The sequence below is a fragment of the Protopterus annectens genome, chromosome 3.part0, assembly GCF_019279795.1.
Source record: "Protopterus annectens isolate FY-2018-M chromosome 3.part0, PAN1.0, whole genome shotgun sequence".
Taxonomy (NCBI): Eukaryota; Metazoa; Chordata; order Ceratodontiformes; family Protopteridae; genus Protopterus; species Protopterus annectens.
This window is the reverse complement of record NC_056731.1, coordinates 1,548,964,254-1,548,979,343: the sequence shown is the minus strand read 5'-3', so window position 1 is coordinate 1,548,979,343 and position 15,090 is coordinate 1,548,964,254. Positions and strand designations below refer to the sequence as shown.

The 15,090-nt window shown below is 40.9% G+C and overlaps 1 protein-coding gene across 1 annotated transcript in view; it reads right to left on the bottom strand.

The window, feature by feature from the left end:
- Nucleotides 1–15,090, bottom strand: part of LOC122796845 (cytochrome P450 2F2-like) — a 313,872-nt gene that overhangs the window by 263,109 nt on the left and 35,673 nt on the right. Inside the window, exon 2 of the mRNA XM_044065588.1 lies at nt 9,804–9,966. Coding sequence (XP_043921523.1) covers nt 9,804–9,966 — 163 coding nt within the window. The remainder of the gene's footprint in view (nt 1–9,803; nt 9,967–15,090) is intronic.

Sequence of the window (15,090 nt, the reverse complement as noted above, 5' to 3'; positions counted from 1 at the left end):
TGTATGTGGCCAATGCTGTGCATCATTTGCCATGTATGTGCTCCCTAGTCCATGACATGGATGGTGTCTAGGATGTGCACATCTCCCACATGCATGTACAGTGACATGTGGAACTGTACCTGGGGTTCCTGACCCATGCTGTGAACACAGATTATCATCAGATGGGCCAGTCTTGCCCACCTGTGGCAGGAACTGGTAATGGTCAGCAGGTTTACCCTACACCTACATTGATAGCATGCTAACAGCATTGCCTTTTGTCAGTGTCATCTGTCCATACATGTTGTCAGGCATGGTATGTCTGTTGTGAGTCACATGTGAAGGCACAGTGGGGTTGATGACTGTGATTGGCTGGCCTTGACATCACATGTATGGGTATGGCTTTGCACCCCAGCCTCTCAGCTAATTTACATCTGTTATCTCTGTATGGTTGACATTGTGATATATAGTAGGGCCACCATAAATGAAATAAGCAAAATCCCCTTCACATTGCCCACAGGTGTCACACACTCACACCTACCTCTACACAGGATACGAGTTACAAACACACACACCTGTCATGTGTGGGAGTAGGACCCCTACCTAACTAGTTTACTATACTACAGCACTACACAGTTATAGTACGTGCCACGGACATTACTGAAGTACATCTTCCCCAAAGGTGTATTTCACAATGAATGACATCAACAGGATTAACAAACTAGGGAATGTCAACTGTACTGTGAGTGACTAGCCTAAAATGTATTGCTCCCTACACAGACAGTGATACATGCACAAAACATCCACAGTTGACATGTGTGGGTATAGAACCCCTGACTGAGGTCTACATCACACTATGGCATGGAGCTGTTATTGGATGCACCACAGGGATTACTACAGAAACCCTTCCCCAAAGGTGTATTTCACAATGACTGACATCAGCAGGATTGCTACAGTAAGGCATTTGTAATGTACTGCGAGTGAGTAGCCTATAATTCATTGCTGCATACACAGACATTGAAACACACACAAAACATCCGGAACTGTCATGGATGGAGATGGAACCCTACCACCGTTCTAAATCACACTACAGCAGTACGCAGTTACAGGACGTGCTACAGAGATTAGTGAGCTACAACCTTCCCAGAGGTGTATTTATAGGTGGGTGACATCATCAGCCTTGCCAACACTGAGTATATGAATTCTAAGATGTGTGAGTACACTAAAAAGCATTGTTCTGTACTCAGTAAGACACACACACACACACACGGCAAGTCCAGGGTTTGAACACCTACCTATATACTTCATCACACTCCAACAGTATGTAGTTACAGGATGCACTACGGAGATGACTGGGTTATGATTTTCCCAGAGGTGTATTTCTAGGTGAGTGACATCAGCAGTCTTACCAAAGTTGAGTATATAAATTGTATAGAGTGTGAGTAGCCTAAAAAGAATTGCTCTCTACTCAGTCAGACACACTCACAGATTCACACACACACAGTTGCTAGGGCTGGAGTTAGAACACCTACTTAGCTACTTGATCACACTGCAGTAGTACACAGTTACAGGACACACTACAGAGATTACTGAGCTATCCTTTTCCCAGAGGTGTATTTCTAGGTGAATGACATCAGCAGCCTTGCCAAAGTTGAGTACATGAAATGTACGGTGTGTGAGTAGCCTAAAAAGCATTGCTTTCTACTCATTCAGACACACTGATTAACACACAAACACAATTGCCAGGTTTAGGGCTAGAACACCTACATAACTACTTTATCACACTACAGCAGTACACAGTTACAGGACTTGCTACAGAGATTACTGGGCTAGGATTTTCCCAGAGGTGTATTTCTAGGTGGGTGACATCAGCAGCCTTGCAAAAGTTGAGTATATGTATTGTACGGAGTGTGAGTAGCTTAAAAAGCATTTCTCTCTAAACAGTCAGAGACAGACAGGCATGGACACAAACATACACTCACACAATTGCCAGATCTGGGGTTAGAACTACTACCTAACTAGTTTATCACTATAGCAGTGCACAGTTATGGGACGTGCCATGGGGATTACTGAGCTACAGCTCTCCCAGAGGTGTAATTCACATTGAATGACCTCAGCAGTCTTGTCATAATACTGCTATGGGGAGGGCAGTGTGTGCATGGGCCATACCTCATTCATGTAGGGGTTGACATGCCACATGCTGCCACACACGGGGTCATATGTCACAGGTACGTGTATACAGCTACTAGATGGCCACTTCCTTGTACAGTGATGTTGCACAGCTGGCACGTGAACCACATAGTCTGTCATGCTGACAGGTATTGGTGGCTAGTATCTGCAGTGAGTTATATCTGCACCTCATGTGTTTGGGGCCTTTTGGCTGTGTGCTGGGTGGGACAGGCCCGGGTGGCTCCTTGTCACAGTCACCCTCTTCCACACATCTATGCCCATGTACCTTTGGTTTATTATAATGTGTTGTCCTTACATATATGTCTGTATTCCTATACACTGTGTGCACAAGGCAGGAGTGGTGCATACTGACATGTGTCTGCACTAACAACTGCGACTGCCAGATATGTCTGGTCCACTGGTATTTGCAGACATGGCCTTCATGTGTTTAAGTGTGTGAGCATGCCCAGTATGACCTTTCAGTATGTTGTTGACTGACATTGCATTCATTCCTCTAAGTGTGTGAGCATGCCCGGTATGGCCATCTGTGTTGCATGTGTGGATCAAGTCCAGGTAGTTTGTACTGTGGTGCTGACCTTTGTGTTGTACACCGACAGGTAGCATGCTGTGTCTGCAGGGTATCCATCGGTCATTTGGCATTGACTGCTGCTACATTTCTGCATAGCGGGGGGGGGGGGGGCACCTGACTGTTTCTACTGTTCTACAAAGGAGTGGAGACACCTGACTGTTACTATAAGTGTACATTGGATGGGGGTGGCACACCTGACACTTGTACAAATTTGCTAGGACTGTACTGATATGTCAGGTACTCCATTTCAGTCTGCAGTCTTTACCTACATATTAGTTTCTGTCTTCCTAGCCTTCACAACTTACATCCGACTACCTGGCCTGCTGTGGTCTGTCTGTGTAGGCCTGGGGGCGGGGTTACCCATAGAGCACATTCAGGGGCCATAGTACAGCATTTGTTTGTGTTTGTCTTCACCTGTCCTGCTGGCTGAGACTGTTGTTGGGTATGTGAACCTTCCTGACTGGCATGTGTGGTTCTTATGGACACACATGTCACTCAGCCCATTTCCTGCAGTCAGTTTTGTCACCCTGTGTAGTACTGGCTACTATGGTGACTCCAGTATGTGCTACAGATGTCATGGTGCCACTCTGAGTGTCTACTGTCTGCTGCCTTAACATTCAGCCACCCAATTCCCTTGCATGGTCACATCCATACTATAGCTACAGGTAACAACACATTCTACTCCATTTGGCAATTGGTAGGTTGATTGACTTACCTTGAAGGTGTGCCGGACTTGAGGATGGTGCTGGATGGCTGCCTATGTTGGATGCACATAGTACACTCCCTATACATGGTTGGGCACAGGTAGTGTCATGTTTGGCATCCCTTTTACTGTCTGTGTGAGTCAGAGAGAGTTGTCATTCCCTGGGTCTCTACTGTGTCAGTGCATATACTATGCATTGCCTCTTTGCTAAGGCCAGGGCATACTGGGCACGCCTCCTTCCGCCTACTAGGGCAGGCTCAGACTGTTCCTCCTCCGAGTCACTCTGTGCCTGCACAGGCCTTGGCATTGGTGGGGGGCTGTGTGGCCCTGCCCCATGCTGCAGCTGTTTCCACAGTATCATATTGTGTAGCATAGCACATACCATAACAATTTGGGTACATGTAGTTGGTGAATACTCCAGGGCTCCACTGGATGTGTCCAGACACCGGAACCGTGACCTGAGCATCCCAAACACATGCTCTATTATATGTCTGGCCTGTGCGTGTGCCTCATTATGGTGTTGTTGTTCAGGTGTGTGTGCATTTCTGATGGGTGTCATCAGCCACGGTTCCAGTGAGTACCCAGCATCCCCCATTAGGTGACAGTAGGGGATGTCCACATCGGCAAATCTGTGGTACAGCTGCGTCAGATACCATATGTGTGACTTGTCATAGCTTCTAGGGCAGCCAGCACACACATTCATTATAATGCCCTGGGTATCACATACGACCTGGCAGTTGATGGAGGGGATGCCCCTGAGGTTGATGTAGGCCCTACCCTGCTCACTGGGTGGTGCTTTGATGTGTAAGTGCGTGCAGTCTATAGCACCCACTACCTCAGGGAATTCTGCTTGGTGGAAGAGATGCATATTGCTGGTCAACACCTCACATGTGTTGAGGAAATATACGTGCTTACTAGCATGTGCTGACATGACATTCAGGAACTGGTGAAATACTCTGGATGCTGATGCCTGTGAGATGCCCATGATATCCCCAGTTGTGCTTTGGCAGGTACCTGTGGCTAGTATACCTAAGCCTACACATAACTTGGTATCCACTGGGATGGGCTCCCCTTGGCCAGTTTGGTGTGTCAGGTGTGGCCTGCACAGCTGAACAATTTGCTGTAGGAGGTCTCTGTCCACATAATAGTGCTCCACTATCTCCAGCTCATGTAGCCCCTGGTAGGTTACCCTGGGTCTGTACACTCTTCTCTGTCTCCTCACTGTGGTTTGTTCGGCAGCATTCACATCCTCACCACCCTCAGCATCTTGCACATGTTGTTCTATGTTGTCTGCTGCAGCCCTTCTCATTTTGTAGGTTTGTTTTTTAAAATTTCCCCACTTGTATACACCTGTGGTGTAGAGTATGGAGAGACCAGTGGGGAAGGTGTTTGCTTAGTTTATAGTAGTGTTCTGGGCTGGGCTGGTCTGCTGCCTGTGTAATTAGCTGATTCTCATACATTTCACTTGGTAGCTCAGTTAGTTCTCCTTGATTACCTTCCTACTGCTGTTTTCCCTTCCCATTGCCTCCCTGTTCAAATGTGCACAGAGTTGCTATTTCCTGGTTTACCTTCTTTTTCTTCCTGTACAACCCGGTGCACAGCACGCACACCTGCTTACACTTTTTAAAGGGTGCTAGGCAAGTTTAGACACACCTCTAGCTTAGCTGTGCTAAGCTAGGGACAATCCTGAGCCACAGGGCTCCAATCCACTTACAGTTTGCCTGGCACACACCCCCATGATGTCACCTATATCCTAGTCTTGCACCTAGGTATTTATACTCTTACACTCTTGGGACCTGCCTCACATCCTGGGGAAAACTGGGATTCACTATCCTTCCACTCATTTGCCTAGAATTGCCTGCTAATGCATAGTTACATGTATCACACTGTGCCTCCCCCTTAGCAATCACTGCTCACTGGCCAGGTTGTCTTTTGCCTGCCATTGACTTGCATGGCGGAATACTGATTTTAGTTAGAGTGTTGTTTTTAGGTTTATTTTTTTATTTCCCCACCAGTCCCTTTTGCGTGCCGCTGCCCTATGCTTCAACAGACGTGATCGGTGGACATATCATAAAGGTTGTATTTTGAACATTTGGCATTGTTTGCAATGCCAATGACCTTCTATTTGGCCATTGGCATGCTTCCTCAATGCTATGCAGCCTTTATTTGGAGCTGCCATAGCTCCGTTTTGCAGTTTGCAGTGTCGTACTCTGTTACTAACCGAGTACATTTCTGCATATTACGCTAGTCCTGCATGCCTTGATTCCTACTCCCTGGATGGCAAATTTACCTCATTTGCATGGTTTTCACCTGCAAATGGGGTGATTTGTATATGGGTGCTGGGGACATGCAGCACTAGTGCTACAGCTCTCACGCATGTCAGACGTGCATGTACGTGGATCACTGGGCTGCCATATTGGCAAAATTTCATCTAACACTAATCATGCATGCGGTGCAAGCTTTTGAGAATCCGGGGGTGTGTTTTTGTATTTATGTTACAAAAACTAAATATTTCACTTTAGTCAATACTTAAAGTTATTTGAAATTCAAAATGTAATATCTTGTTACACGTTGGATTGTATACCTGGCAATGTGTTATTGTGACAGTTTTTATGTGGGACAAACTTCACTACCTTTGACGTTTAGAATGGTTATTCATTTAAGTGATATTAGATGCAAAAAGTACTGTATTTACTAAAAAACAAAATAAAAAAATAAAAATAAAAAAAAACCCACAGAGAAAGTGAAAAACACCAATTGCAGAAGCATATAATCCAAATTTGTTAAGCCTCCAGCACATCGGCTAGCAAGCTTTTCACAGAGTTAACATCACACTAGCACAAGCTATACTTAAATCACAAATATCACTTCATTAATCAATTAACTAAAACAAGTAAACACAAACTAATAATTAACACTTAATGCGGAAAAGCCTTCCACTCAAGTTCTTTGTTTAAACCATAAGGCACCAAAGTCTCAAACTTTAAAATACAGACTGCTTCTTTATATAACAGTTTGTTTTTAAGTGCAACATCATTCTTAATCAAAACTTGTTCTAAAACTCATGCTTTTAAACTGGCACAAGACCCCAAGTATACTGCATGAAAACGTGATGCCAAAGGCCTATCCAAATTTTGATTCTTAATGTCTCTAACATGCTCTAACAATTTTGGATTTTATGCTTCTGCAGTTGGTGTTTTTCACTTTCTCTGTGTTTTTTTATTTGTAAAATGGATTGTAGCCCATTATATAAACATATGATTCAACATAAGTCAGCCAGGCGTACTTTTGTTGGTATAGTTTCTGAATCTGTTACTAACAACAAAATAGTGAATCATAAAGAAAGAAGATGGATGGTAATGTTGGGTACACTACCGAAACCTGCTTTGAATGTAATTTTAATAATATCTCAATTAATATAGTTTTTTTATAATTTAAATAAGTAAATGTTTATACAAAATAAATGTTTTTTAGTAATAATATCTAAGAAAATCCACCAGATGGCAGTGCTGATACATGAACATAGAGCAGCTCTGTGGAAAGTTTTTGTTAATGATAGAATACTTTTGTGGTGACTGGTAACAGCTCAAGTGCAGTCCTTATGTATGTTTGCAAGTATGGAACTAAAAACATTGAAAAAGCTTTGAATGAAATGCTTGGTTTTGCTTCTGTTATGGAATGAAACATTTACCATTTGGTGTGAGGTCACTCCATGCCCATTACTGAAACACCCATCTGTTAAACACTATTTAACTGTAAACAAAAGATCTGGTGTCACTAAAAAACAAAACAATTGTAAAAAGATACCACCATCTTAAAATGTCCATCAAATAATATATTTAAAATAAATGTATTGATATAGTATTTATCAGTATATTGAACAGCATGATGTATGATTATAAATCTTCTACTAACAAGCTTAGATATTTGTGAGAGGTGATGGACACACAATGTCCTAGACAATACTGCACAGCATTTTCTGGAAGTTGTACATGAACTGTGAAAGAAAACATACTTTTATATTTCTACCTCTGGATTCAACAAAACATTATATATATGAGGTTAGCCTCCTACACATCTGTTGCAATACTTAGTGTGCATCCACATTTAAATAACTTCTGTGTGCTTGTGGCATAGAGGGATAAATCCCTGACTATATCCCAGGAAAACTGATTTCAACTGATGGCTCATATACATGAAGACTGAAAGAATGGCCATGCTCATTGTGGGAGGGGGCAGGGGGATGGTGGATCTCAGACACCTGATTTGTATCAAGGCATACAGTGACAGTCCAGGTCAGGAGGATATGGGCATGACCACCAACGCCAGTGATTGCAGTCACTGCCAGCCCATGTGGGGTATGCATATGCATGAAGTGAGGTAGTCGGCCTTTGCAGTGATTGGATGCTCATATCACCACTGGGGGGGGGGGGGTAGAGGTTAGGTTTAGAAATAGGAAAAAAATGTTCTCCTTGGTGGGATGTTAGTGATAGCACAAAGGTCCCTCCTGCTTGCCTGCATTATGCCTCTTTAATGTTTGACAGGCATGTGGGAAAAAAATAAATAAAAATATTAAATAAAGTGAAACCATGTGTATAGATATCGAATGCGTATCATAAATTGACAAAACAACTATTTAAAAAATCGGAAATGTTGACTAAACATACATTTAATAAAATATACACCTCAACCAGAATTTTCTAGTAAACAGGTTTCAGTCAGTTTAATGTCTCCCTAAATGCATATGCATATATAATACATATGTATATATTTATGTATAGGTCACAGACAACTCACTGAAAGACCATTTGTCATCATCATCATCAGTCAGGCAAAATGGCTGAAAGACCTTTTCCCTGAAAGGCCACATCACTGAATTTTAAACAGCTGAAACATCAAACAATCAAAAATATCAAAGGCAAAATTATTTAAAATGATTGTTATAGGCCGGCAGCCCCTTACTAACTCCATAGTTGTATAATTGTGTAGAAAAGGGAAAATGCCATACAAAGGGAATAACTTCCAACAGAAATATACAAACCAGATCAGCAGCAGTAATTTTGTACAGGTCACTTCAAGACTACATGACTAAATATTTCTGCTTCTGTATTGCAGAACTTCATCTGGCTATGTCACATTCAATACAAAGGACTGTCAGTTAAATTGTCTTTCAGAGAAATCAATTTTTGATATTTTTTACTGACTGATCCCTCATTCAGTGAGTTTGTCATTAAATGACATTATATGCAAGCATACATACATATATAATATATATATGTATATATATATATATATATATATATATATATATATATATATGGGTCTACTTCGAATGACCGAAGCGCCACGTCACTGACACCTGGAAGACCGAGACGGAACGACCGAGCAGGTAGGTTACCAAAAACGCGATATCCCGACAGCTGAGAGACCGGCAACGGCAGCATGTGAGCGCGATACGGTAAGTGTGCGAAAGTGAAAGATTTAGGATTGGGGAGCGGACAGGTAAGTGTACGATAGTGAGGGATTTTAGGTTAGGGTGTGGGAAAGGTGAGTGTGCGGTAGTGTCGGACTAAGGGTTCCGGTGAGGTAAGTGTGTGGAAGTGACGTAGAGCAGTGTAGGGAAGGGTTAAGTGTCTCAGGGTTAGAATGCGGGTGGAGTGAGTGTGCGATAGTGACAGGCTGAATGTTTTAGGGTGGGTTAAGTGAGTTAGGGTTAGGGTGCAGGTAGGGTAAGTGTGCGACAGTGACGGTGTTGAGGTTTAGGGGTGGGTTAAGTGAGTTAGGGTTAGGGTGCAGGTAGGGTAAGTGTGCGATAGTGACGGTGTTGAGGTTTAGGGGTGTGTTAAGTGAGTTAGGGTTAGGGTGCGGGTTGGGTAAGTGTGCGGTAGTGTCGGACGTTAGGGTTTGGGTTTAGGTTAAGGTTAGTGGATATGTTGTTGTGTGCAATGTGTAGTTGACGTTTTTTGTGTCGGTGTTGTGGTGTTCAGTTTTTTGAGTTGTTGGTGTGGTGTGTTTTCGGTTGTTTGGGGTCGGTAACTTGTGTGTCGGTGAATCGGACGTTCGGTGATAGAAAGTAGACCCATATATATATATGTGTGTGTGTGTGTGTGTGTGTGTGTGTGTGTGTGTGTGTGTGTGTGTGTGTGTGCGCATTCAGTTATACAACTAATGCCTGTTGCTGCACTTGCTTTTCTTTTCCACTTCACCCATGCAATGTCATTAAGTAGACATGAGAAACCGTCAAAAAAATACTGAGAGACTAAAGCTCAATTTTCAGGTTTTCTAGTTCTGCTCCATTAATTCACCATTCACAATAGCATTAGTCTTGCATTAAAATCTATATATGAGAGGTTTTAAGCATTTTACCTCTGTTTTTACTTATTGCATAGAATATTGGGTCAAAAGGTCTGTCTAAAAGCTCTGCATTATGACCAATGAGAGCTTCTTTGACTGCCTTATATCCACGGACAATCACGACTGCATGTACTCCCAGGTAGATACTGTAGACATTCCCAAACTTTTTACACATCTAAAATAAAACAAAGAAAACATGCAGTCATTATTTTTGTTCCATCATTTTATCACATATATGCAAACATTAATTCATTGTATTTATTGTCTGGTTATCAACTTTATCCAGTTTATTGCTACAGAAAGCTCTGGCCTGCCCTGGTGTGAGGATTATATATAAAGTTGCCACTGATTCTTTGTAAGAATGCAACAAAGTTGTGAAATGCACATCTCTTGTATAAAGTCTGCAATTCAGTTTTATTTGCTGATGATGTAAGACTGTAAAATATGGGAAAAAACATCAGAACATGCAGTTAAACCTGTAATTGCTGTGTTTTCATTACAACCGCAAAACTATGTAAAAATGTAATTGTTTTGCTGTACGACTGCAGCTTATATGATTGTAAAGCTGCATTTTAAAGCTGTAACTCCATTTTCCTGTAACTAAATGCACATTGACATATACATGCACAAGTAGACACACACACACACACACACACACACACACACACACACACACACACACACACACACACACACACACACATCCACACATCATGTAAACTACCAGCGATGGACTTAGTTCCTGTCTTTCTGCACTACATAATGGAATTTTCCAAAAAGGCTATTGGTTCAGTAGTCTGGTTACCATTTCATTCATCCTGTTATTTGTTGTTTAGGTCTTACTTATGACTATTTCCTAAATCTGTAACTTTGCTGTTATTTATGTTCTGTCTGTTAACAGCTGCAAATTAATGCAATGTAGATGTTGTCAACTACTTCTTCTAGTCAGATTCAGTTAGGAAACTAGCCAGCTGGCTAGACAAATGAATCTTTTTATACAGCCAATCTGTTTAAACATATCTGTTTAGTATCTGTCTGTACATTCAGCTTTTATAGTGTACTGTTCAGCTTTTTCATTAAAGCATTTTATTTATTGAATTTAAAAAGCTTGTGAGTGATTATTTACTTATTATACCATGAACCCCCCCCCCCCCATTAATATTCCAAAACGTGCACGCTGATTGGCCAGCGCAGCGTTGTCATCGACTTATACTAATGGAAAAAGGTCCGGTCACCCGGACTTTTTCCATTAGTATAAGTCTCTTCTAAAACACTGTCTCGCTATGTTAAAAGAGTTTAACATAGCGACACAGGTTTAAAAAAAGCAACGGAGATCTCCGTTGCTTTTTTTAAAGTTGTCTCGCTATGTTAAACTCCTTTAACATAGCGACACAGTGTGTAAAAAGCAATGAAGATCTTGCTTTCTCCGTTGCTTTTTTTTAAAACCTGTCTCGTTATGTTAAATGGGTTTAACATAGCGAGACAGCTTTAAAATAAGCAACAGAGATCTCCATTGCTTATTTTAAAGCTGTCTCGCTATGTTAAACCCATTTAACATACCGAAACAGTAAAAAGCAACGGAGATCTTGCTTTCTCCATTGCTTTTGGCCACAGCTGTGATGTACTGCGTAGGCATGCGCAGTACATCGGAACTGCCGCGGATGCCAGACAGCTGCGGAAGGGCAGCAAAGAGGCATTATACAATGCCATTATTTAAGAAAAGTAATTATTTCTTTTCTTAAATAATGTCATAGTATAATAGCAATAACCCACTTCTGGGTGTGGGTAATGCGGGATTTACCCACGGTTGTCTTTGTTCTGTCCCTCGGGCTTCGCCCTCAGGACCAAACCACGCCAACCATGGGTAAATCCCGCATTACCCACACCCAGGCGTGGGTTATTGCTATATTAATTGATATAATTGTTGACATTAGCAGAAGCTGCTGGCTTAGATGAAGTCATGGCATGTATGAGAAAGATAGTAGGTACTCCTGAGGGTACTCATCACAGTATGGAGAGAAGTGTATCTCAGACAACTGCAGAGTAAGCACTCTAGTGCCAGTAAACATGAACAAAGGGGATATTTACAACTGTGTGCAGTACAGACATATCAAACTCATGGCACACTGCATGAAAGTGCTGTAGAGAGTGATTAGTAAATGGATATGCACAGCAGTAGAAAGTAAATTTGGAGATTAACACTTTTTATTAAGATTATGGTATAGTACAACTGACCTGATATGGAGTGGATACTGGAGATAAGAAACGAGTCCAAATGAGCAGTCCTAGACTTGGTGAAAGCATATGATGATGTCCCAAGAAAGCTGATCTGGGCAGCATTGTGATTTCACTCTATCCCACATTCTGTTGATCATCAGTCCTTTCCATGACCAATCAGACCATTATTCTTTATCACCAGAGTGAAGGTTGGTCTGGAGGGGGATATTATTCAGACATTCATTAGGGGAAGTTTGAGGTTTTATTTATTTATTTATTGACATTTGTTTATTAGGAAAGTCCAGGGAGAAAACCTAAGAAACTGAATGTAATCAATATTTACAATAACATTTTTTTAAAGAACTTTCATGAATACATAGCAAAGTAGTCAGTATAAAATAATTTGTGTCGATATTCACAAACATCAATATACAAGCATCGTATTGAGAATTTACAGAGAAAAGAGTGGTGTATAAGATAGGAAGGGGTCATTTAAAAATACATTAGAGTGAGGTATAAGAGGGACTAAGCAAGTTTAAGTGTTAATAGAGAAATAGTGGTGTAATGCTAATTTGGTTGTACTAATTAGAAGTAAGTATGGTTGTTTAAGTGCTAAGATAAAGTATTGCAAGGGGCTAAGCAGGTTAAGTGATTTAATGTTTTAAAAGGTGGTATAAGAAGGTGATGAAGGATGTTAGGAGAAGATCTCAGGGGTTTCTAACAAAAAAGATCAAGGGCCTCCAGCATATGCCTTACACAGACCGACTAAAATCCCTGTCACTATACTTTGTATTGTATAGACTTCTTAGGGTAGACTTATGCCTGGCCAACAGAGTAACCCAAGACCCAAACCTAATGAACTTACTGCATATCTGTAAATCATATGGGTCTAGGGATACCCATTACAGGGACTAATAGGACTTGCTGTAGAGACAGATTTATTTCCCAGCAACTGCCACATATTTGCAACCGGTTACCAATTCATGTGAAACAGAGCACCTGTATGATACTGCTCAAGAGGAACCTGGATGAGTGGATGGAGCACTATAACTTCTTACTGGGGATAGCATCCACAACTCTCCTGGACATGGGCAATCCTCATTAAATGCAATCTTGGGTACTGACTAGTACTTAAACAGTATCACATCTGGTTGAAATGGCTAGGCTTAAAGTGACCTCCGGGTCAATAGCCTAGTAATCCTCTATGCTCCTATGATCATATAAGATATGTCCCAGATGAGGAGCAGAAATAAAGCCAAGAAGCAGAGAGGAAGTCTTCTAGCAATGGTTTGAAAAGATGAAGGTGTGAGATGGACTTTACTGACACAGGAACTGTATTCCAAGTTCTAGCTACATTATTGGAATAGATAGTAACCCCAATAACCCTTTAAGGTTTGCAGATGGTAAGCAGTTGTTTATTATTTGGTTGAAAGGGATGATTTGGTAGATAGTATTGGAGGAGAAGTCTAATTGCTGGGCAGGTGGATGGGGTATATATAATTTTGTGGGTTAAGGTGAGCTGAGTATAAGATAGGTGCTGAGGAAGTTTGAGCCAGTTAAATGCTTTTAGTGCTGAACAGGGGTAGGTCTAGTTAGTTTTTTTAAACAAATCTAGCAACTTTGTTGTAGCATTGTTCAAGTTTAGAACTAAGTGAGACTTCTAGGTCAGTCATGATAGGGGTTCCATATGGGAGAGAGGGTAAGGAGTAAGTGGTAGTTAGAGTTATCTTGGCCGGTGTGAAAGGAATTTCTTCACTCTATGAAGGGTACCTATTTTCTTAATGCTATTGATAATGACTAACTACTGTTATCCGTTTCTAACTTAGCTAGGTCAGCCTGCCATAAGCTACAAATTGTTATTATATTCTGCTTGGCTTATTTTTAAGAGCAGATCGGTGACTGTTTCTTTTGTATATGCTGCCTTAGTTTCAGTTGGTGAAAAAACACCAAATTCAGTTTCAGCACAATATGATATTGCACATTTTATTCTGGTACATTGATATGCTGGCTTAGTTTCATTTGGTGAAAAAACACCAAATTCAGATTCAGCACAATATGTTATTGCACACTTTATTCTGGTACGTCGGCGTATCGCCTTCTAGGAATAATTTTATCACCACAAACTGCACCCTTTTATGCACAAAAAGAGGTTCCACCTTCCCCAATTAAAATCATTCAGTCAATAGACATTAATATTCAATAAACATCTACATACAATATATTACTCAATAAATACTATGTTTTTACATTATACATTTCAATTTACAATTCAATAAATTCTCTTTGTACAAAATACTTTCTTACAAAGTTATATTACTATCTAAATTCATTCCCCTAGCATAAAGTCCTGTAAATAATAGTCATTCTGCATTCCAACACATTAAGCTTTTCTCTGAAACTATCTCCCCCATCGAAAAAAGGCGCGCCAGTACGCTAAAAAACAGAGTGTCCCCAGATCCCCCATGTTCAGACATAAAATGGTTGGCTGCGGGACTATTTTCAGTTTGTTTTCTAATAAGTGTTCCATAATTCGAACCTTCACTTTCCTTTTTGTTTGTCTAATGTACCACCTCACTTTCTGACATCCTCACCCAATTATGTACACAACCCCTGAAGAGTAACAACCAAAACACTCTCTAGCTTTATAAATCTTCCCATTGATTTTCCATCCATTTAAATTTTTGACCATGTGGCACATTAAACAGTTGCCACAAGTATGTGTTCCTACTTTATCTCCTTGTTTGACTACCATCCCATCGCTATTCAGCAATTCTTTCAGATTATATCTACCATATGAGAAGGTAATGTGTTTGGGAAATAAATGTCCTATCATCCGATCATCACATACCATATACCAAGACTCTTTAGTTATTTTTTTCCAAATCCTCAGAAAACGGAGAACATTTGGTCACAAAAAATAGTTTATCCTCCCCATTACATTTTCCTGTATTCCCATGGTATTCACCTTGTACCACTCCATTAGATCTTTTATCCTCTATTAAAACCCGATTCCTGGCTTTAAACAAAATGGGTTCAGAATACCCACGTATAGCCAATCTATTCTGAACCTCATTTAAATATC